This window comes from Esox lucius, chromosome 17 (assembly GCF_011004845.1).
Source record: "Esox lucius isolate fEsoLuc1 chromosome 17, fEsoLuc1.pri, whole genome shotgun sequence".
Lineage (NCBI taxonomy): Eukaryota > Metazoa > Chordata > Actinopteri > Esociformes > Esocidae > Esox > Esox lucius.
In genome coordinates this window covers 45803415-45828663 of record NC_047585.1, presented here as the reverse complement: position 1 = coordinate 45828663, position 25249 = coordinate 45803415, and the positions used below count along the sequence as shown (strand labels likewise).

Below are 25249 nucleotides of genomic sequence, written 5' to 3'. Positions count from 1 at the left end.
TAATTATAATCTATTTACTTATTATTTTAATACTGAAACATAAACATGTAACCCTCCAGAGGCTGGTGAAGTCATGCTGACATCGGCTGACATCTACCTTTCGTGCAAGGCATTTACCACACACAATGTCTTAGGAAAGCACGGAACATCATCAGACTACAGCCACTTTAGGCTATGGTTTGTTCACACTGCTGCCGTATGGTAGACACGCACTTCCAGACTCAAAAGCAGTTTTTACTCCGACCATAAGGTTCCTCAATCAGCAACACTGATCTATTGATCACATAAACACTTCATATGCTCTGGTAATTTTCTATGTACATTCATGTACATGAGTAAATTTTAAAGTGTCCATTTATAGGTATAACAAAATGTATATTTATAATATTTCAGATTTTTATTTATACCATTTTCCTACCTCTGCATTATTTGAAATTGTTTATAGTCACCATTGTATTGTACTAATGTATATTTTTTGTTATTATTTTGCTTTACTTATTTCTTAATTACCACGTAGATGTCGCGTGCCATGTCTCAAGAATTTCATTGTTCAGAATGACACATTGTTATTTGGTGCACTTGACAAATAAAATACATTGACTCTGATGTATGATTTGAAAGAAGCCTATTGCTTATTTTAATATAACATCATAAGCTATGATATACACTCACCTAAAGGATGATTAGGAACACCATACTAACCCTCTTTCGCCTTCAGAACTGCCTTAATTCTATGTGGCATTGATTCAACAAGGTGCTGAAAGCATTCTTTGGAAATGTTGGCCCATATTGATAGGATTGCATCTTGCAGTTGATGGAGATTTGTGGGATGCACATCCAGGGCACAAAGCTCCCATTCCACCACATCCCAAAGATGCTCTATTGGGTTGAGATCTGGTGACAGTGGGGGCCATTTCAGTACAGTGAACTCATTGTCATGTTCAATAAACCCATTTGAAATGATTCGAGCTTTGTGACATGGTGCATTATCCTGCTGGAAGTAGCCATCAGAGGATGGGTACATGGTGGTCATAAAGGGATGGACATGGTCAGAAACAATGCTCAGGTAGGCCGTGGCATTTAAACAATGCCCATTTGGCACTAAGGGGACTAAAGTGTGCCAAGAAAACATCCCCCACACCATTACACCACCACCACCACCAGCCTGCACAGTGGTAACAAGGCATGATGGATCCATGTTCTAATTCTGTTTACGCCAAATTCTGACTCTACCGTCTCTGCGTGAAAATCCCAGTAACTGAGCAGATTGTGAAATACTCGCCACGCTCAAAATTTCTTAAATCACCTTTCTTTCCCATTCTGACATTTAGTTTGGAGTTCAGGAGATTGTCTTGACCAGGACCACACCCCTAAATGCATTGAATCAACTGACATGTGATTGGTTGATTAGATAATTGCATTGATGAGAAATTGAACAATTGTTCCTAATAATTCTTTAGGTGAGTGTATACCACAGCTTTCAACCATCCAGCTTCAAGATTGGAGCCACTGGTTATATGATGTAATATCCTAGATCAACTTCCAAGGGAATTTATATTTTGCACTGCATTCTCCAAAACACTCTGAGGCATCATCATGTCCTTCTATTCCACAGTATTCAACATCTTTATCATTGTATTCCACTTATACTCAACTGTTCTATGATAGCTCCTGTTCTATTTCTTCTGAACATGTAGTGTGAAGAGATGTTTCCTCAAGTAAGTCAGGATTTGAATATGTTGTCAATCATACAGAATGGTATTCACTTCATGTGGAACAACCAATCGAATGCACTACCACAAAACTGAATTGTGGTCTTGTGATCACAACAACAGAAATCCAATATTACAAGGTCCCGTCAGGAGACTGGGGATGAGCTGCTCTCAGATGCGGTTGTTGTTGTTGTTTACACAGTATCTTGCTCCATTATGAAAACAAAGGCTGCTGGTGCAGCCGTAGAACGGAGAAGTCTACACTCTGTGATCTGACAGTTGTGTTCCCATGCGCTTTATATTAAAACAACCCTCCAAAACCTTTGATGACGAGTTAAAGGTTCAGTATGTTGTTTCAGTTAATCCATCAGGGACCGTAGGTCTGTAGATCAATGTGTGTGAAGTCTTCCTTTCTGCATACACAGGGATCAGGCGCTGGCCTTCTGATGTCAAACGGTTGGCTTGGTGGAATAAACAGGAGATTTGGTCTTTCTCACTAAGCTGTAGTTCTCTAAAGCCCTTTGTTCTTGTGAGGACAGAGAATGGAAAGAACACCAGCACACAGACACCTCTAGTCTTCAACTCCAGATTACAACAGCTTGTAAAATACATACCTTATGTCCTCATCTGAGGCAAAGAGGATGACTGCTCGAGCATAGCGGGTGTCCAGAAGAAGTCTGATGATCTTGTCAAAATGCTCCTGCTTGTGATTGTGTGGTATCTTCAAGGACTGAGCAATGCAGATCCCACCTGAAATTGAGAGGATGAGAATAATTAGCTTCAGGTGAAGTACCTGAAATTGGAAGATGCACCTGGAAGGAGAACAACAGCTGACAAAGAACGTGAGTTTCTCTGGTAGTTTGTCTACTTCACAGGAACATATTGCAGACCATGACGTAGTGTGTTATGATACTCTACACGTCAGCGTAAGTACCGAACATCACTCCGGCTTTCACCTGTTACTGCATCGTAAAGCGTGGAATCTACGATTCACACCATCAAATTCAGAACGGCTGTCTGCTACAGTACTATACAAAATGGTTCATAGCTATGTTGAACAGGGAAGGAAAGCCACATGGCAGAACATAGTAGACTGTTTAATGGAGTCTGTACTCCTGTCACAAACCAACGGGCTTTGAGGTAAATCGTCTTGTAATCGTACTTTAGCAAACATACTTCACCACTGGGTTATTTTTCAACACATTTTTCCAGCTCTGATGTAAGGTTCATCAGACAAATGAAGTGTATACACTTTTGAGATGATGTACATTATTGACTGCAATTTTGGGTTATTCAATCTTCAGAGGCATGAAAATAAAAATAAAAACTACAATCATGTCAAATGTTCAATAGCTGTGTGGTCCCAAAGATCTGCCACCACCTGTTGCGTAAAAGAATAACAATCATTGATCCAGCCCACAAAAAAGAAAGTCACCCAACCCACCTGTCAGGGGGGTCAGTATGCTTCTTCACACACCTGTTGGGGGTGCAGGAAGCCTTTTCACACAGCTCAGACGTATGACAGCTCCATGGAGACTATCCCGCACAAAATCTATTTAGATCTGTATCACCCAAACAACAGGGCCAGTAACTCAACAGTCAGTGGTTTGAATCCGAGATAACAAGGTGAAAACTATGTAACTGTGCCCTTGAGCTAGGCACTTAACCCTAATGGCTTCTGCAAAATTACAAAAATGTAAATGTCACTTTGAGTGCATGTGGAGTTATTTCCCTCCGCTATTATAAGCATGAAGCCTCCCATCCAGATAAGTGATGTCATGAAGTAGGCCTACATAAGATAACAAAGAGCAATACAGTACTGTGGACCTGGAGAGATGAGAAGCAAAGCAGCATATTACTGATGTTAAATAAGCTGCAAGGTTAACAGCATTCTGGGGCCTCCAGTGTTGTTCCATTTCCACAGCCTTCTCCACCCAGACCCTCATGCTCCACCCAGACCCTCATGCTCCACCCAGACCCTCATGCTCCACCCAGACCCTCATGCTCCACCCAGACCCTCATGCTCCACCCAGAACCTCATGCTCCACCCAGACACTCACTCTCCACCCAGACCCTCATGCTCCACCCAGAACCTCATGCTCCACCCAGACACTCAAGCTCCACCCAGACCCCCATGCTCCACCCAGACCCTCATGCTCCACCCAGAACCTCATGCTCCACCCAGATCCTCACACTCCACCCAGACCCTCACTCTCCACCCAGACCCTCACGCTCCACCCAGACCCCCATGCTCCACGCAGACCCTCACACTCTAGCCAGAACCTTATGCTCCACCCAGACCCACAAGCTCCACCCAGAACCTTATGCTCCACCCAGACCCACAAGCTCCACCCAGACCGCCATGATCCACCCAGACCCTCAAGCTTCACCCAGACCACCATGCTCCACCCAGACCCTCACGCTCCACAGAGAACCTCATGCTCCACCCAGACCCTCATGCTACACCCAGACACTCAAGCTCCACCCAGATCGCCATGATCCACCCAGACCTTCAAACTCCACCCAGACACTCAAGCTCCACCCAGAATGCCATGATCCACCCAGAACCTCAAGCTCCACCCAGACCATTATGCTCCACAGAACTGTGTGGTGTTCCAGTGACTGGGTTGCATGCAAGCAGACATGAAGCCAAACTGTTATACAGACGTATAAATATTGTAACTGGATATTTGTGTCATCAAATCCAGATGACCCAACTGCCATTTTAAATAACAATTGCTTCTCAATTAACTATCTAAATTATTACCTAATTATGACTTCATGTCCATATCATTATTGTGTGTGATGTGGACATTACAGCATATACAGTAAGGTTATTATAGTAAGGAAAAGTGTTTAATTTTGTAATTCTTATGCGGTAATTGATGTTTGTTTAATAATATCAGGCTTTACAGAAAGATTCAATCCAATTTACACTGCCTTGATTGCACTGTCTATCAAAAAATCTAAAGTGGATTAATCCTTCTGTAGTGGTAAAAATAAGAAACAGAGGCATGCAAAACATACCAGAAAACGAGTGCATTTGAAATGATCAGAGCATAAAGAGGTTGCATGGAAAAAACAAACAGGTTGAGATACTGTACAGCAGAGTTTCAGATTGGGAATTAAGGTTTGCATTTCTTAAAAGGAAAATATTCGAAAACACTAGCAACCAGTGAAGAAAGATATATTTAGAAGGATGTGTTCAATAGGATGTGTTCAGAAGGATGTGATCAGGAGGATGTGTTCAGAAGGATGTGATCAGGAGGATGTGTTCAGAAGGATGTGATCAGGAGGAAATGTTCAGAAGGATGTGATCAGGAGGATGTGTTCATAAGGATGTGTTCAGAAGGATGTGATCAGGAGGATGTGTCCAGAAGGATGTGTTCAGAAGGATGTGTTCAGAAGGATGTGTCCAGAAGGATGTGTTCAGAAGGATGTGATCAGGATGATGTGTCCAGAAGGATGTGTTAAGAAAGTAGAGTGATTTGTTCTGAATAGAGGTATTTATTTGCTTGGTGTTTATATGCACGATATGGCCCTTGTGATGGACATTTTACAACAAAAGCCATCACAACTGTGTTTGGACTCACTGATGTCAGGGAGTGCAGAGACAAACCTGAGTCTCTCTGACCCTTTTGATAGAAATAATAGGACAGAATTGATCTGTCACCTCTTTGTAGACCAATTAACATTCTGCATAGGATGTCGCCATGAATTCATAGGTTGAATACATTGACGAAGACTCCCCTGGTACATAACACATCATGGATCCATCTAGCTATAATCTGGGAGCTCAATAACACCTATAAAACATCTCTGTCACCTGTCTGTGTGATGTAATCCATGACGCTACTTGCATACGTAAGTTGTTATCAGTTATTCACTATTACCAATAACACAAAACCCAGACAACACTGGCATTTAGTTTTTCAATGACCAGGATGGTAGATTAGTAAAGTTTTTCAATGACCAGGACGGTAGCTTAGAATTTTTTTTCAATGACCAGGACGGTAGATTAGTAACGTTTTTCAATGACCAGGACGTTAGATTAGTAGAGTTTTTCAATGACCAGGACCCCAGATGAGCGCACCACGGGAGAGGGCTAGAAAATTTCAGATTTATACATGAGGTGTGCGCAGTGGGGAACACAAACATTCGAACATTCGAGACGCAGCTGGAAGGGCTGGCTCCACCCCTCCACACCTGCCTCCTGTGATAACCAATCAGGGGGTTAGCTCCACCCCTCCACACCTGCCTCCCGTGATAACCAATCAGGGGGTTCGCTCTACCCCTCCACAACTCCATCCTGTGATAACCAATCAGGGGGTTAGCTCCAACCCTCCACACCTACCTCCCGTGATAACCAATCAGGGGGTTAAGCTCCACCCCTCCACATCTGCCTCCTGTGATAACCAATCAAGGGGACTGGGGGGTGGTTAGAGAGGGCAAAGGGAGTTTTGCCCAACCTACCTTAAAGAGTCAGTAGGGAATGACATGATAATATGCCCAACCTACCTCAAAGAGTCAGTAGGGAATGACATGATAATATGCCCAACCTACCTCAAAGAGTCAGTAGGGAATGACATGATAATATGCCCAACCTACCTCAAAGACTCAGTAGGGAATGACATGATAATGTGCCCAACCTACCTTAAAGGGTCAGTAGGGAATGACATGATAATATGCCCAACCTACCTTAAAGAATCAGTAGGGAATGACATGATAATATGCCCAACCTACCTTAAAGAGTCATTAGGGAATGACATGATAATATGCCCAACCTACCTTAAAGAGTCAGTAGGGAATGACATGATAATATGCCCAACCCACCTTAAAGAATCAGTAGGGAATGACATGATAATATGCCCAACCTACGTCAAAGAGTCAGTAGGGAATGACATGATAGGTCCAACCTGGGCAGCGCTGAGCCCATATACACTGCCCTGAGCATTGTCAGTATTCCACACTGCCCTGGGCATTGTCAGTATTCCACACTGGCCTGAGCATTGTCAGTATTCCACACTGGCCTGAGCATTGTCAGTATTCCACACTGCCCTATTCATTTTCAGTATTCCACACTGCCCTGAGCATTGTTAGTATTCCACACTGCCCTGAGCATTGTTAGTATTCCACACTGCCCTGAGCATTGTCAGTATTCCACACTGCCCTGAGCATTGTCAGTATTCCACACTGCCCTGAGCATTGTCAGTATTCCACACTGCCCTGAGCATTGTTAGTATTCCACACTGCCCTGAGCATTGTCAGTATTCCACACTGCCCTGAGCATTGTCAGTATTCCACACTGCCCTGAGCATTGTCAGTATTCCACACTGCCCTGAGCATTGTCAGTATTCCACACTGCCCTATTCATTTTCAGTATTCCACACTGCCCTGAGCATTGTTAGTATTCCACACTGCCCTGAGCATTGTCAGTATTCCACACTGCCCTGAGCATTGTCAGTATTCCACACTGCCCTATTCATTTTCAGTATTCCACACTGCCCTGAGCATTGTTAGTATTCCACACTGGCCTGAGCACTGTCAGTTTTCCACACTGGCCTGAGCATTGTCAGTATTCCACACTGCCCTATTCATTTTCAGTATTCCACACTGCCCTGAGCATTGTTAGTATTCCACACTTGCCTGAGCACTGTCAGTTTTCCACACTGGCCTGAGCATTGTCAGTATTCCACACTGCCCTGAGCATTGTCAGTATTCCACACTGGCCTGAGCATTGTTAGTATTCCACACTGGCCTGAGCACTGTCAGTTTTCCACACTGGCCTGAACATTGTCAGTTTTCCACACTGGCCTGAGCATTGTCAGTATTCCACACAGCCTTAAGCATTGTCAGTATTCCAACCAGTATTCAAACATCTGGCCTCCATCATGCAACTGTTCGGCCAGGGAGTAGCATCAGGGAGAAGCATCAGGGAGTAGCATCAGGGAGAAGCATCAGGGAGTAGCATCTGGGAGTAGCTTAGAGAAGGGCTCCACAGAGGGGAACGGGGCATCCAAACATTTTCTTTATTGCACTGGGAATCATGCGTGCCTATCTGAGCCGAGGCTAGCAGTTTTTATAGAGCAACTGGCAACTTTCAGTTTTCCTGAAAAAAGGTGTTGGGATGACAATGTTAGCCTACTGGGAATCATCATGGACACAAATAGTTTCTTAGAGTGTAAATTGAAGATCCTTCACCAGTATAAGTCGAGGCATTGAGCTGATATGTAAAGTAATACATTTGAAAATATTTTACATATATCTACTAATAAAGACACATTTCCTCTCATAAAGTCTCCCTGAATTAAATTGTTTAAGGTCAAATAATGTTACAAATAATGTTATGAATCAAATCACATTTTCATGATGGGAAACAATTCTCCAGATTTTCTGGAGTTCCTGAGAAGAAACTGTATTGCACCTCATAACCGTATGACTACATTAGACACACATATTACACAGATTCACAAAGTCAAATGATTCAAAAATCTCATATGGGCAAAAGACATCAATGTGATTGAAAATGTTTGAAATAGCAGCAAGATTGCAAAAATAACGAATTTCAGTTCAATTATCTTTCCTTGCCATTAGTACTCTGTCTCTATTGTTTCAAGACTGTAGCTAATATTACAAAAAATTTAAATGTCTTATTTCTTGCAACATTTTGTGTGTCATTTTTTCTTTTTCTCATGGGTCATTTCACTTTTATTTATTGTTTATACTTATATATATATATATATATATATATATATATATTATCCTTGCCTTGTCAGTGTAAACATGTGCTTTGTTTTTCAATTAAAAAAACATAGAGAAAAAGGGATTGAGAGAAAGAAAGACAGAAGGATATCCATAAAAGAAAGTCTGTCTGTTTTATTGCAAGTTCACCATTTTAGTTTTTGATTTAGCTATTTTGTGTTTGTCATATCAGGGTCGGCTCCTTGGTAAACAACTGAGTATTTTCCATTACCAGGACTCTGTGTTAAATGACACAGCAAAATACAAGGTCAGTGCCCACTGCGCAAAGAGAGAAAGAGGCCACAAAAGACATAGAGCAAGAAAGAGACAGACAGACATACAGAGAAGAGAAAGTGGCTGTAATTAATCCTAGATTAAACTATAAACAGACAGATATTGTTCTAACGTGTTTCTAACCTGGTCCTTAGAACCAATGGATGAGTCTCAAAAGGAATTTAAAGGAAAGAAAAAATGCTATTTGGACGAAAGCCTGAAGCTGAGATGTGCCTCCGTTCTGCCAGCATTCTAGCACTTAAAAAAGGCTAAGACATGACTTGATAAAGAATATAACGATTTGAAATGAATTCCATGCAACCCCAGATTAGATGATCTTCCCCGCCCCCCTCTGTCTCAGCATGTGCAGTTTCTTTCTTTGCTCACAGCTTACATCCTGATGGTATGACAGTACCAGTCGTGTGAGCAGATGACAGTGAAGTGGACATTTGTTTTGACAGACAGGCTCTCTTAATTGGGCTTTCAGAGCTTGTTGATTTGTTGCTTTTTTTTCTTAGTACGTGAGGAACCATCCGAGCACTCGATTAAATAAATGTTTGGGATTTCAAGTACCTCTCATCATTACCCAGCACAATTTATGATCAACACCTGGAGAGGGGAGAAGGAGCAGAGTGGGAATGAAAGAAAGACGAAAAGAGAGAAAGAGAGAGAGAGGATGAAAGAGCAAGACAGAGAGCAAAGAGCAACATGTTGGATACCCAGTAATGACACGGAACCAGGAAGGTAGGAAATGATGCAGCAATCAGAGAACCTGAGATGATTGAATCAAAACAGTGGCGGTGCACAGCTTTCACAATCACATTGTGAGACCGGCAGCCTGCTGCAGAATACTCACTACTCATTTGCATTTAGTAAATTGTCGGAATGGAAATGAACCAATCAACAGCCCGGCTGGGTCCTTCAGAATGGAGGAATCACAATAACTCCCATCCTGGGTGATCTTCTCTCTTGTGCCAGTAAAATAAAACTCTGAGGGACAGAAGAGATTCCAGCTGAACATTTGGCCCACCAGTAGGATGGAAGACGTCATGTTTGATGAGAATTCTTTAACAGTCAGGGCAACAGCGAAACAGAAGAGAATGCTTCAAACTATTTCTAGAACCTGCAGTTCTGTCCTCTGGCTGACATATGGCTTACACCTGGCAACCGGCAAATACTTCTCAGCCTTTAGCAGTATGATCAGGTAAGACTTGCACAGCAAGTATGCAAGTCTTATTTGATTACCCAGAAGGCAAAGAGGTGGGGGCACCCACTTACGCCAGAGGGCTCCTGATTGGTGCGGAGATCCAAGGCATTGTATTGTAGAGCAGATGCACGGTTGCGACCCAGGGTTTGTATCCTGGCCATGGCATACCAAACCAGGGAGTCCCACAAAAGGCAGAGCCAATACAAATTGCCTCATTATCCAGGTTGGAGGAAGGGATGGCCATACAGGTTTGCCAAATCATGCTGTAATGTCTCCTTTGGGGTGGGTCAAGCTCCTGCTAACTCAATGTTGTTTGTTAGCCTAAAATGCAAGTTCCTCCAAGTAAGTTAGTTCTGGGCTACTTCCTGGTTAAGCAAGCAGTGTGATAAGATCTGTCTGGAAGGGTTTGTGCGTTCTGCTCTTTGACCTTCCAGACCTGGAAGTTGCTGCATCTGAATTCCTCATATTTCTGCCACCAGAAATAATTGTTCTTGTGTATGAAATGATGGGCCTACCTCTGAGAAAAAAAGCACCCTTAAAATAAGTTAAAGAAGACTTTAAATTAGAAAAAATGCTTGACTTAAGCAAAAAAAATCTGCCAATAGTGTGAGAACCTGTTGCTTGTAAAAAGACGAAAGATTCTGACAGCAAGTTATGTAGGCTAATTCAGACAATGACAAATCTGAACAAGCCAGATACTCTTGTTTTTTTTCAGCCTTTGAAATTAATATTGTCTATTTCAAAAAAGTTGCATTTTCACAATGTTCTGTTTTGTAAGTGTTCCTGGATAGTTGACAATGGATGGTCCTACCACAAATGGACAAATCTGTGTCCCAAATGGCAGCACAGTTCTGAACCCCGGTCACAGCTGATACACTACAAGGATAATAGGGCATTTGGGATACACTCTTCACACTCAAGGCGATCAATTCAGGAGTAATCTCTGAGAAAGAGCAATACATGCTGTGATGTGGAAAGTATTATAGGCAGCCATTTCCCCCCTTTTTGCCCAATGTCGTGGTATCCAATTCTACTTAAAAGCTTCATTGCATCACAGCAATTGCTACAGCCTTCGGAGAGTCAAAGATCGGGATATTGCGTGCAACAGAACAGCATTCACTGAGCTGTTTTTTATTCACACTGCTCACTCAATCAGGAAGCGGGATGACACGTTACTGCGGCAAGCAGCTTGAGATGAGTTTGCATGGTCCCATGGGAGTTGCTGGAGCATCCAAGCACACCGAAGCCGTGGAGCCTGAATGTAATGGACGCCTCAGCGGTGCTTTTCAGTATCACAGTGGAGGACAGTGGGAGATCAGGGCAAATAAACACGAAGACCCTAGGCTTCCAGCAAGCTCACTGGGATCTAAATAAACAAACACACCAACAAATGAAAAGTTGGTGTGTTTCCTTCTCTTCCTCCCCCATGATGTCATGTCCAATCAGCCTGGCTAATTTCAAAATCTACCAAAAGTTTTGGGAGAATTGAACATTGTGCCAAGCCTTCCTCACGGTCATCAATAAGACATTTAGCTATCTTTCCACACTGCTCTTCCAATCAGAACAGATATAAGGAGACACTCACCTGACAACCTCAAGTAGCTTTCCAGCCGCCTGAGGAAGTGTGTGAAAAAACCTAAAAGAATGTATTGTCATGTGGGTTAATAGTTGCTCATTAGCTAGTAGCACAGTGAACAGTTGACGGTAGAATGAAGTGGTCAGTGGGCTGCTATGGTATGAAAGAATGTCTCAGACCTCAGTGCCAGCTGGGAGTTCTGGGAAATGAAATGTGTAAAGATAAAGATGGTGTTCTGCCCATTTTGTTACACGCCTGATAATAACCAAACAGTATTAGTTCTAGTAATGCCAATAAATTCATAAGGACAAGGTTAGTAAAGATGCCAGAGTTTCTAATGGCTAAATGCTTGATTTCGTACTGATATCAAAACTGCCAGTGCTCTCACACAGACATTTTACATTGCCTTTACTATTTTGGAAACAGAGTTCCCGGGACATTTCTGGACTGTTACCACAGCCTAGCTTTCTGAGTGGTTCCTTGGCCACAGCATGCACTTTTAACAAGGCTAACGTTAAGCTACGGGGAGTTATTAGAGAAACTAATGGAAACTCGATGGCAACTCATGCCCAGGGGGAGAGGAGCTGAGAAGTGATCCTCAGAAACCTCAGAGTGGACATCCTACTCAGGCTCAGTATTGGACAGCCTTCACATAAAGAGGCTAGAGTTATTACCTTCTCGGCAGCCTGCCCAACTGTCTTCACCCTCTGGTGTCACTGCCCACATTGATCAGTATTATCCATGACAAAATATTGATCTAGGTAATCATTCTTAGGTTAATCTATCTCTAACATCCGCCACCACCTGGTAGAGTCGTAGCAGCTATGGGCTGAAATATGGCCTTATTCCACCAGACTTCAAATTAAAAAAATGTAAGCCCTGGTGTCACAACCTACAAGGTCAGCCTTCAGCTAGCATCCAAGTCTTGTCACAGTTGAGTGATCAGGATGGCTTTTGCGACTTAGAGTTCTAAAGATGTATTTAAATTCCATTGACCATTAACACTTTATTTGATATTATTTAACCAGGTACAACACTGACACTATATTTTCCTGACAAAGATGAAACAATAATCGATAACACTTTATTTGAAGGGGTGTGCATAAGAGTGACATGACATTGTCATGATACTGTCATAGCCATGACATGACACAGGTAAGAATCCTTATGAACATTTATGAATGTTGTCATTAGGTGTCATTCAGTTGATTATGTCATTTTTTATGCAAGGTTGACATTGTTTGGGATGTCTTTGTTATGACAACTTGACAGTAACTGAGTCAACACAACCTGTCAATGTCTTTGTTATGACAACTCGACAATAACTAAGACCAAATATCCTGTCAATGTGTTTGTTATGACAACTTGACATTAACCACGACAACATTAAATTAGATTAACTTTATTGTAATTGAACAGGTACAGTACAATGAAAGTGAAGGAGTAGGGTAGCATGTGCAACTGAAATGCAGGGATAGCAGCAAAGAGGTTCCCGAGGAAGACATCTCATAGCAGGCCTGATTATCAAACTTGAAGAAACTATTTAGCTTAATGTGTTAGCATTAAATACAACTGTCACATGTGGTTGGTTTTGACATTGGTTGTCATGAGACCATTATAATTGTGTGATGAATATTTTTCTTGATCTCAAGTAAAGTGGTACAATTTGGACTTGTCATGAAGATATCATGATGCATTATAACACTGTCAAATACATTCATAACAGTGTCATTAATATTTTTCTTGACCTCAAGTAAAGTAGTACAATTTGGACTTGTCATAAAGATGTCATGATGTGTTATAACACTGTCAAAGACTTTCATAACAGTGTCATTAATATTTTTCTTGACCTCAAGTACAGTGGTATAATTTGGACGTCATAAAGATGTCATTAAGTTTGTCAAATACTGTCAAAAAGATGTAATTAAGTCTGTCAAATGCTTTTTACACAGACATGGGTCTCTTATTACCACGATTTTCCAACCCTTTACATACACTTTAACAGGCAATTAATCAAACTGTATCGAAAGGTCCAGGGTACTTTTGTACTTTACCGACCAGGAAAACAGGATAAATGATGAGAAAGACATGGCTTTTCCTTGAAGAGTTACGAGAACGCGCAAGTGTTTTGATCGTTAACAGCGCAACACGACCACATCAAACTGCCCCTATAGGCCAACTGCAGTAAGTGTCCTTATATATAAAAGTGTCCTTCAAAATTCATTATCAACTCCAAATGCGACCATACATTTTATATGTGTCACACTGATTTGAAGACGCAAGCAGCCAGTCTACTTTTTAATAATGATTACCGCACTGTAATCATATTAACACATTGGATTATGCATATTATCTCTTGAATAATGTATATTTCTTAGCCTATTGTTCATGCAAACCACTAGTTACATTAATGGATTTCCTACATCAACATTAACAAAATTACAGTACAAACTATGTTCCTGCAAAAAACTTTTATATTAACTTCACTTGTTTTTCACATCATTGAAAAGTTTGCCCAAGACACCATTATAATGGCGTATGGCTAACCAATGGTGCCACTATCATTTTGAGGTGAATCTTCAGTGACTCAGGAGTGCAATTACCTCAATGACTCCATATTTCCAATTTGTATTTCTGCCATGCATGCTCAATATTCTGAGTATGAGAACCAGTCTCAGGATCAGCAAAGTTCCTTTTAGGGCAGACAGAATCAAAAAAGTTTGATAATTAGGCCCATGTTCATGACAGGATATGTTGTCTTGGTTACTGTCATGTTGTCATAAAAAAAGACATTGACAGGTTATGTTGTCTCAGTTAATGTCAAGTTGTCATAACAAAGACATTGACAGGTTATGTTGTCTCAGTTAATGTCAAGTTGTCATAACAAAGACATTGACAGGTTATGTTGTCTCAGTTAATGTCAAGTTGTCATAACAAAGACATTGGCAGGTTATGTTGTCTCAGTTAATGTCAAGTTGTCATAACAAAGACATTGGCAGGTTATGTTGTCTCAGTTAATGTCAAGTTTTAATAACAAAGACATTGGCAGGTTATGTTGTCTCAATTAATGTCAAGTTGTCTTAACAAAGACATCCCAAACAATGTTAACCTTGCATAAAAAATGACAATCAACCAAATGACACCTAGAGACACTGGAATAACCCTGTAAAATTCACCCCACCACTCTCCCTAGAAAATTCATAAACAAACAAAACAATATAGTAAGAAAATCAACCCCTTGCCTTATGTGAACACAGCGCTGCACTTGACCTTGATTTACCTTGATCTATTTCGGAGAGTTTGCATATGGTGTAACACTTGAGCCAATGCAGTCAACTATTTGAATTTCAACCGAAGCCATGAAAGGACAAATGCTGTCCTGCACAGACAGACATCCGTGAAGGAGATTGTGTCACGTCCTGGGGGAGAACAGTTTTCTCCTCAACAACATCCTCATTTGATCTCTTACATTTCCTTTTTCCTGTTTTATAAGCAATGTTTCAGACACAGAGACACTGACCACTGGTAGGAACCAAGCAAAACCTCAGAACCAAGTTGTGTCACTAACGCCTATTTGCAATTGTTTCTTTAATCCTTTTTTATAACCTCTATATGAAATGACCAAACAAGGCATCATTCTTTTCAATGATACTTAGTGTTATCTTAATAAAAACACTATGTAGCTAATTGGTGTCAGGCCAAAAGAGAATATCAGCTCCTTAATAAGTAAATTGAGGTCAGGTGGTAGATCTACATCACACTGAAATGTCACATGGTAGGGCTATTAAAGGGTGCACATGACAACTCTAACCCTATAGATGGTGATATTAATTGATAGTGATTTCTTAAAATGTCACATTGCTACATTTCTACCTAAACATCACTAAACCACTGACTAAAATGAACGTGATCCTGATACTTCGTTACATTTTGCAAACATAAACAAACAGCAGAGAAGTTGTGTTCCTGAAATAAATTCCGTGACTTTTGCTGCAGGGCGCCTCCCTCTGCAAAAACGACTACTCAGCATGTGGGTACACCCGAACAACCTCTCCAATATTAGCTTTGCAAATGTTGTTTCTCAAAATAGATAGTGTCACCTTTGCCTCAGGCATTATTTTTAGTAAAATGATTTACTGTACCAATTTCTGGCTTCCTTGAATAACCTCTCATATCTGTGTCCCTTTTCACGGCTCAGCTGTCTAGACTTGACCTGTTGGCAAACACTTATGACACCAGGAAGTAGCCAGCTGACCTTGACTTGGTGCCTCTGAGTCACGATCAGGTCCACTGGAGAATATATAGAAGTTGGTTTGAGTCCAACTACTGGACAAGACAGTGACCAGGCAAGATGCCACGGGAAGGGAGGGAGAGAGGGAGGGAGGGGGAGGGGGGAATGAGGAGGCCAAAAGGGAGAAAAGGACAGAGTAAGAGACGGATAGAGAGAAACAGAAAGATGGAGGGAAACAGATCTGCCTACCATACAGGAGATTTGGGGTCATTTGACAGCTCTTGGCTTCTCTGTCATTATGAATTGGATAGTTTAGCCTCTACTGTCGACCTACATGGGTTAAGCTACAGAATGGCATGAGGATGCTTTGTATTAAGGGAAGTGTTTGCTTGGATTTGGCTTCTCATTTAATTTGTGATCAACTGAGACCCGGACAACCAGGTGAAGGGAGATTCTAATCAGTGACCATAGTGAATCAATCAGGTAAAAGGGAGGAGCGAAGGACCAGCAGACACTGGAACCTGCGTAGGATGAGTCTGACATTTAGACACAGACACATTGTAGGGAGTGGACCGAAGGAAAGCAATAGAATGACAGACTGAGACTGAAAGAGGCATGAACTCTGCATAGAACATTCTGCACCATATGCCCAAAGCTCATATTAAAGGAGAATAATTAAGACTATACCCACAACTTAGCAATATCTAGAAAAGACAGGATTTTCATAACCAACTAAAGAACATGATTCTCATACCCTTTCATAACAAAGAGACTAACCTCTTAAGCAACCTGGTTTTGGGCCTCTATTCACAAATCCAAACACATCCCACAGAGCCCCAGGAGAACAACACATCATTAGAAAACTAAAGGAGAACTATTTAAACACTGGAAAAAATGTGGAAAGTAAACTACTATCTTGTTTAGACATGAGTACACCTCACTACTGTGATTAACTCAGAATGAAGTAACACTGTGACTATGTACAGACTCAGTGATCATGGCCTTGACTATGTACTGACTCAGTGATAATGGCCTTGACTATGTACAGACTCAGTGATCATGGCCTTGACTATATACATACTCAGTGATCATGGCCTTGACTATGTACAGACTCAGTGATCATGGCCTTGACTATGTACAGACTCAGTGAACATGGCCTTGACTATGTACTGACTCAGTGATCATGGCCTTGACTATGTACAGACTCAGTGATCATGGCCTTGACTATGTACTGACTCAGTGATCATGGCCTTGACTATGTATAGACTCAGTGATCATGGCCTTGACTATGTACTGACTCAGTGATCATGGCCTTGACTATGTACAGACTCAGTGATCATGGCCTTGACTATGTACTGACTCAGTGATCATGGCCTTGACTATGTACATAAAACTAGGTGTTAAAACTGACTAAACAGTTAGGCCTCTGATGTGGTTCAGCAGACAAACTGAGCTAATGAATCATAAAATATGAAAAAACATAATTCATATATGAGTCCAAATTGTGTGCAGCAAATTAGGATTCTGGCTTAAAACTGCCAATCTGAAAAAAACATAATGAGGTGTCAGTACTAAATTTAAACCTTATCATAATGAGGTGTCACTACAAAATTAAAACTTTACCATAATGGGGGCAGTACTAAAGAAAATCTTGTCTTGTCATAATGAGGTGTCAATACTAAACAACACCTTGTCATAGTGAGGTGTCAATTCTAAACAAAACCCTGGCTTGTCTTAGTGAGGTGTCAATACTAAACAACACTCTGTCATAATGAGGTGTCAAAACTAAATAAAACCTTGCTTTGTCATAATGAGGTGTCAATACTAAACAACACCTTATCATAATGAGGCGCCAATACAAAACAAACCCTTAACATAATGAGGCGTCAATACTATATATACCCTTGTCTTGTCATAATGAGGTGTCAATACTAAACAAACCCTTGTCCTGTCATAATGAGGCGTCAATACTAAATAAAACCTTGCCTTGTCATAATGAGGTGTCAATACTAAACAAACCCTTGTCTTGTCATAATGAGGCGTCAATACTAAATAAAACCTTGCTTTGTCATAATGAGGTGTCAATACTAAACAACACCTTATCATAATGAGGCGCCAATACAAAACAAACCCTTAACATAATGAGGCGTCAATACTATATAAACCCTTGTCTTGTCATAATGAGGTGTCAATACTAAATAACAAATTGTCATAATGAGGCATCAATACTAAACAAAACATTGTCTTGTCATAATGAGGTGTCAATACTAAATAACAGCTTGTCATAATAACACTCACATACAGAACTCAACAGAGACAGGTTTTCTGTAAGGATCGCTGCAACAGACTGTCAGGGACACAGAGACTAGTGATACCAGATGTAAGTTATTCTTCTGTGTCATTTCAGAATGTCATGAAAACCGAAGGTAAAGTGTAAATCTTTGCCCCAGATAAAAGAAAAAATTTCCTCAAAGTTTAGAATATTCCTAGAGGCACGCCAACAATTTGATTGGAAGCTACACTGTTTTTTTTCCTGTTCTGTTGTTCTAGCCGATTGTTTTATAATTGGCAACATTCATGGTTACACTTGTTTGTTTAAGAAAATCCATTCTCAAACATAAGACAATAACACACTGATGCAATATGCTTTTATTTTAGTAGCCCTCTTACACATTGTGTAACTGCATGTATGTATTATATGCAAATACATAATTACCATGTATTCACCATGTAATAACACGGTAATAAATATGTAACAAAATATTTATTTAATCTAAGCATATCGATAGGGAGAACTGTGTCCATCGCCCTAATATATGCACTTCATTCGAATCATTAAGAAATCAGATTCCTACAACAAGCTGTTTACTTGTCTATCGGACCATATCACATAAAAGAGGATTGAAATCCTAACAATAATGATGTATTAATCTCAATATCTAACCAATGTTCCATAAGCTATTTTCTTTCAGATTTTTGTATTAAAATTTAAAGCTAAATAACACAGTTGCATTTAGTTTGGTTTTATTTATATGTGTACTGTTTGTACAATGATTTATGATTTCTTAAATATCCAAAAGACCTTTCTGTCTTGTCCTAACACAACCTTATGAGCTGCTATCACAGAGATCGATATTTCAAAATGTAAAAAATGATGTGTCAGAGAATCAGACAGCAACGTTTGTACAAACACCAGCTGTTGCAAATCACTTTCTAGGCTAGAAGCTAGGGAAATGAATGCACTGTCTGAATCCCATGTTTGTTGTAAAAGGGCTGTAAAGGTAAAGTGTCCACAAAGTTCCCATCTTGTAACTAATGAGGACACCAGGAGGACTCAGTCCCATTATGACAAAAGCAAACATGTCCGTGATCTTACCCTGTCCTTTAATGCTACATGGTTTGGTTAAGGAAAAGACGGCTGCAAAATTAGTGTTTCTGTGCACTGACGTCTTGTTACTACTAAGGTCTTTAATTACTGTTAATACACGGTGATTTCAAGGGTAAACAAATGAATGTAACAGATTGTAACTATTATAACCTATTGGTTTTACTGTCAAGGGAGATTTTAGCCCCTATGTTATCAGTGGGCACTTTCCAATCTATGCCATCATTGGCACCACCTGGATGTGTTAGTTGCGCAGGGCATCAAGCATACATAACTAATCCATTTGGTGTAGCACACAGAAACACAAAGACATGCCAATCACGGAAACACAGAGACATGTGGGTAAATACAATCAACCAATCAAATCTATTTGATTTTGTTACACTGTAATATGCCTCCCCAGACCGTCCATGACCCACTGCCAAACCAGTCCTGCTGGATGATGTTGCAGGAAGCATAACATTCATCACAGCGTCTCCAGACTCGTCCACGTCTGCCCAGACTCGTCCACGTTGCTCAGTGTGAACCTGCTCTCATCTGTGAAGAGAACGGGGCATCAATGCTGGACCTGCCAATTCTGGTGTTTTCTGGTGAATGCCAATCGTGCTGCATGGTGCTGGGCTGTGAGTGCAGATCCCACAAGAGGACATTGGGCCCTCATGCCACTCTCATGGAGTCTGTTTCTGACAGTTTGGTCAGAAACATGCACACCAGTAGCCCACTGGAGGTCATTTGGTAGGGCTCTGACAGTGCTCCTCCTGTTCCTCCTCACACAAAGGAGCAGATACCGGCCTGCTCCTGGGTTGATGCCCTTTTACGGCCCTGTCCAGCTCTCCTGGTGTAACGGCCCGTCTCCTGGTATCTCCTCCATGCTCTTGAGACTGTACTGGGAGACACAGCAAACCTCTTTGTGACGGCACGTATGGATGTGCCATCCTGGAGGAGCTGGACTACCTGTGCAACCTGAATGGGGTGTAGGTACCGCCTCATGCTACAAGGACACAAACTCAAAACTAGAGAAAAATTAGTCAGGAAGGATAGGGAGAGAGCGACAAGTACACAAGCTGACACAGATGAATGGATTTCCCTAATGGATGATAAATAAACACAGAAAGAACATTTTCTAGTTCCTTCACCATCGTCATCATCACTAGTGGAAGCAGCACTAAAACACCCACACACACAAACCCAAGTCCAATCAGTTTGAATCACATTAAATACAACAATCAGCTGTGGATCTGGAGTCAAGGTGTTGTAGTGCTGTTCCTCAAAGCTCCTCCCTTACTCCAGCTCCTCCCTCACTAAAGCTCCTCCCAGACACTCCCTCACACCAGTCCCTCCCAGCCCCTCTTTCATTCCATCTCCTCTCTTCTCCCAGACTCTCCCTCAATCCAGCTCCACCCAGCTCCTCCCTCACTCCAGCTCCTCCCTCACTCCAGCTCCTCCCAGACCTTCTTTCACTCCAGCTCCTCCCTTCTCCAAGCCCCTCCCTCACTCCCTTCTCCCAGAAAATATTGTGTTAAATAGATATGATTTTCTGTACCAATAGTATTGTAATATAAAATTTAGTATGGAATATAGCGTTTATATATATAAGAAATCTATCATCACAGCCAATAGCTACACTGACATGGCTGATGTTACTTACTGGTTAGCTAGCCAACTAACCAGGTTTCTATCTTATATGCATTAGTCTAAAGTGGTGAATTCAATTCATATGGTGCCTGTTACTTCATCACCAAATGACTGCAACATTTGTCAACTGGCTGCTGATTTAACCAAACTTAGGAAAAGAGACAGACATTGAGGGAGGAGAGAAGGACGTGTTTAATTCGATTTCCACCACATTGTTACATTCAGCTTGCAGAATAAAGCCAGTTATCCATCCTTAAATGGTTTGACCTGCCGACCTGAAAAAGCAGTCATTTAAAGCTTGCAATCACACGCATTCGTAAACACACCACACTCCCTGCACAAATATACTCAAGCTTGTCTGATGCTAAACAGCAATGCATTTTCAAAACCTATACACAGAAATAACAGGTTGCCACCTGTTGCTTGGCATAAAGCTTTGTACCATTTTTCACTGAGGGAATGAATGTTTTGTTTTAAAATGACACTTTTCAAACAGGTGAAATAATGCAGACTGCATTTCCCAACAGAGAAAGGTGCAAAAGTGAGACGATTAACTCTCATGAAAATGTGTCCAAAACAAGCCCAGTGAGTTTCCATACAAAACAGACATCAGCTTGTCCCTACCGGGACAAAACTATTAAAACAGAAAACAGTGATGTAAATGTGCGCAGTAAAAAGTGATATCATAGCCGTGGTATATGGCCCCACATACCAAAGCTATCAGCTAATTAGCATTGTGGTTTCAAACCACCCAGTTTATAATTTCTAACATAACAGATGCAGTCAAGAGATCAGTGCAATGCAGACCGTGGGAGAGGAAGGATGCTGTCCTTGGCATTCGGTCAAAAACTCATCTGAAGAAGTGAATATTCCTTTTATTTTGTGTAACTCCCCCACAATGTAGTACGTCCAATTATTATATATTTGTCTCATATCACTCAAACATTTGGCAATGGTCCCTTTCAGGTTCAGTCGAATGAACTGAGTGAACCTGAAGATAGTAGAGCTAGCATGTCGATCGTGCTAGTAGTAAAACATATTTTAGCACTTTCTCAGGTAGTTTAGTGGTGACTTTGGTAGGCTTTGGTAAAATGTGTTAAATAAAATAAGGATAATGCTTTCGTAACTCTTCCATTGTAAAACCAATGATACTATATATTGTAAAACCAATGATATATATATATATATATATATATATATAGTATCATATATATAGTATCATAAATGTAGGAAAAAATATATTCTCTGGTGGTAGCTCCAAACCTAGCCACTTCTAAAACCAAAGTTCTGCCATTGGCATGTTGAACGTTTGAAAACATTTTAAAAAATTGGTTGATGAGGTTAAATCCTTCACATTTGGCTTGACAGAGAAACACTAATACTGTGTAATTACTGCAGTCAAAACTCACAATATTAGAAAACCTCAGTCAAGACTTTTTTCACTGCATGACCATAACTGACCCATACCCAGATAAACTGACAACAATGGATTACAACAACTAACTGAAATCCAGATCAACTGACAACACTAGATACCTCAATGTCTCCTGGGTTTTGTCTCAAATTACACCCTATTCCCAATGCTGAAAAAGGGTTTTGTTCAAAAGTAGTTCACTATTTAGGGAATAGAGTGCCATTTTAGACACACTCATCCATGCCACACCAAACATGGCATTAATGCCATTAGAATAGCATAGATCAGTCTTTAAGAAGGCCCTGACAGCCTAATCAATTTTACTGCCTCACATCTTTTATTGCTCTGTCTGAAGGAGATTCTCTTAATGAGCCTCCAGTGTTTGATGAAGTGGAAGCTTGCAGACATGGAGGCAGAAAGTAAGAGAGAGATACAGAGACATACAGAGAGAGAGAGATAGAGAGAGAGATAGAGAGAGAGATAGAGAGAGGGATAGAGAGAGAGATAGAGAGAGAGATAGATAAAGAGTGAGAGAGTGAAATAGATGTATAGTTAGATTGAGAGTAAAAAGTGATGTGAAGCTTCTCACAAAGTGGCCCAGGAGAAAAACTAAGAAAACAGTGAAAAACAACAGTGAGCAGTGAACTCAGTCAGGGCTTGTCATATCAATGGTCTGGGTTTAACTCAGTTCAGGCTTGTCATATCAATGGTCTGGGTTTAACTCAGTTCAGGCTTGTCATATCAATGGTCTGGGTTTAACTCAGTTCAGGCTTGTCTTACCAAGGGTCTGTGTTTAACTCAGCTGGGGCTTGTCATTCCAAGGATATGGGTTTAACTCTGTTTGGGCTTCTCATTCCAAGGATATGGGTTTAACTCAGTTGGGGCTTCTCATTCCAAGGATATGGGTTTAACTCAGTTGGGGCTTGTCATTCCAAGGATATGGGTTTAACTCAGTTGGGGCTTCTCATTCCAAGGATATGGGTTTAACTCAGTTGGGGCTTGTCTTACCAAGGGTCTGTGTTTAACTCAGCTGGGGCTTGTCATTCCAAGGATATGGGTTTAACTCAGTTGGGGCTTGTCATTCCAAGGATATGGGTTTAACTCAGTTGGGGCTTCTCATTCCAAGGATATGGGTTTAACTCAGCTGGGGCTTGTCATTCCAAGGATATGGGTTTAACTCAGTTGGGGCTTGTCATTCCAAGGATATGGGTTTAACTCAGTTGGGGCTTGTCATTCCAAGGATATGGGTTTAACTCAGCTGGGGCTTGTCATTCCAAGGATATGGGTTTAACTCAGTTGGGGCTTGTCATTCCAAGGATATGGGTTTTACTCAGTTCAGGCTTGTCATTCCAAGGATATGGGTTTAACTCAGCTGGGGCTTGTCATTCCAAGGATATGGGTTTAACTCAGTTGGGGCTTGTCATTCCAAGGATATGGGTTTAACTCAGTTCAGGCTTGTCATTCCAAGGATATGGGTTTAACTCAGTTCAGGCTTGTCATTCCAAGGATATGGGTTTAACTCAGCTGGGGCTTGTCATTCCAAGGATATGGGTTTAACTCTGTTTGGGCTTGTCATTCCAAGGATATGGGTTTAACTCAGTTGGGGCTTGTCATACCAAGGGTCTAGGTTTAAGTTAGTTGGGGCTTTTCATAGAGTAGATTACTAAAGCATGAACAATGAGTTTGGCTAACTTTAATATGCAATACAAGTAACTCTTAAATCGCTTGTTCATAAAGACAATTTAAAAAATAACCCTGTTTAATTTTCTTAAATTAAATAATGTATCCTTGTTAGTTGAATCAATTAGATCATGCCCATTTTAAGCATATCTTTATCAAGGCTGTTAACCTGGTTGGTTAACTCATTAACCAGCCAGCTAAATAGCATCGAAAGAAAGATCCAGCTTGAACAGCGTTGAAAGAAAGTTTGATCTGATTGGACTGCTGTTATTGCCTATGTAACCAAAAACAGCATACACTTCCGACCCGGTTCCCATTGGGAATCAAACACACAACCTCTGGCATTGCTAGCACCATGCGCTACCAACTGAGCTACATGGGACCTTATTTGTTGTATCGACAAATACTTGAAATGCTCAATAATTATGTTGTGTAAACTTGTTGATATCGACAGGTTGAGGCAACACCACCACATTTTTCGACAGAGCCTCCGTGTTGTAACTGTAATTCATTTTCTGTGCACGACCCATAAGCCCCTGTGCAGCTGACTAGTATTAAGACCAGAGGACTCTGGGTGTACACATTGGAGAAGACCTTTAAGGCATATCCAAGTCCCACAGTCCATTTTGACAGTTAGCACTTATTAATGAATTATTAATGAACTAGTAGCCAGGAGCTTGATACGCTAGCAATGCTTCAAAGAGACGCCAACGATCAGGACCTATAATTGATTTGACAAATGCAGTTTAATTTCTGGGCAATTGCAGTATAATCCACAAACAATTAGTTTCCCAGAGTGGTTTTATTAAAATATCGGCTCAAGATCACAATGTTAGAGAGGGAAAAATATGAATGGCCAAAGAGAGCTACAGACACTACAGTACACCTATAATTTCTGAAGAAAGTAAATATAGGGACATCTGTCTAGTTAGTGAATATATTAAAGCACAAAAATAGACTGCGGTACTGGAAGAAGTTATGATTAGGATTAGAAAACTAGCAGCAGTCTCTGACACCTCTAAAATTGAGAAAATGGCCTCCACAAGTTCCCCACTCTAATTATTTTTCATTTTCCAGAATATAATAGGATACTTTTCCAGAAGGAATGAAACCACGTACAACCCCGTTTCCAAAAGTGTTTTTGGAAAATATATATGCCCATTTTGAATCTGATGCCAGCAACACATTTAAAAAAAGTTGGGACAAGGGCGTGTTTACCACTGTGTTGCATCACCTCTTCTTTCAACAACACTCAGTAAGCATAACGAACTAAGCAGACCAATTGCTCTAGTTTTTAAAGTGAAATGTTTCCCCATTCTTGCTTGATATAGGGTTGCAGCTGGTCAACAGTTCGGGGTCTCCTTTGTCGTCAAATGTTTTCAGTGGGTGACAGGT

At 40.9% G+C, this 25249-nt stretch overlaps 1 protein-coding gene across 3 annotated transcripts in view; it reads right to left on the bottom strand.

Moving 5' to 3' along the window:
* Positions 1-25249, bottom strand: part of LOC105007334 (metabotropic glutamate receptor 7) — a 246303-nt gene that overhangs the window by 109212 nt on the left and 111842 nt on the right. For all 3 annotated transcript variants that reach the window (XM_029114239.2, XM_034287020.1, XM_029114238.2), the window contains exon 3: positions 2327-2462. In XM_029114239.2, coding sequence (XP_028970072.2) covers positions 2327-2462 — 136 coding nt within the window. The remainder of the gene's footprint in view (positions 1-2326; positions 2463-25249) is intronic.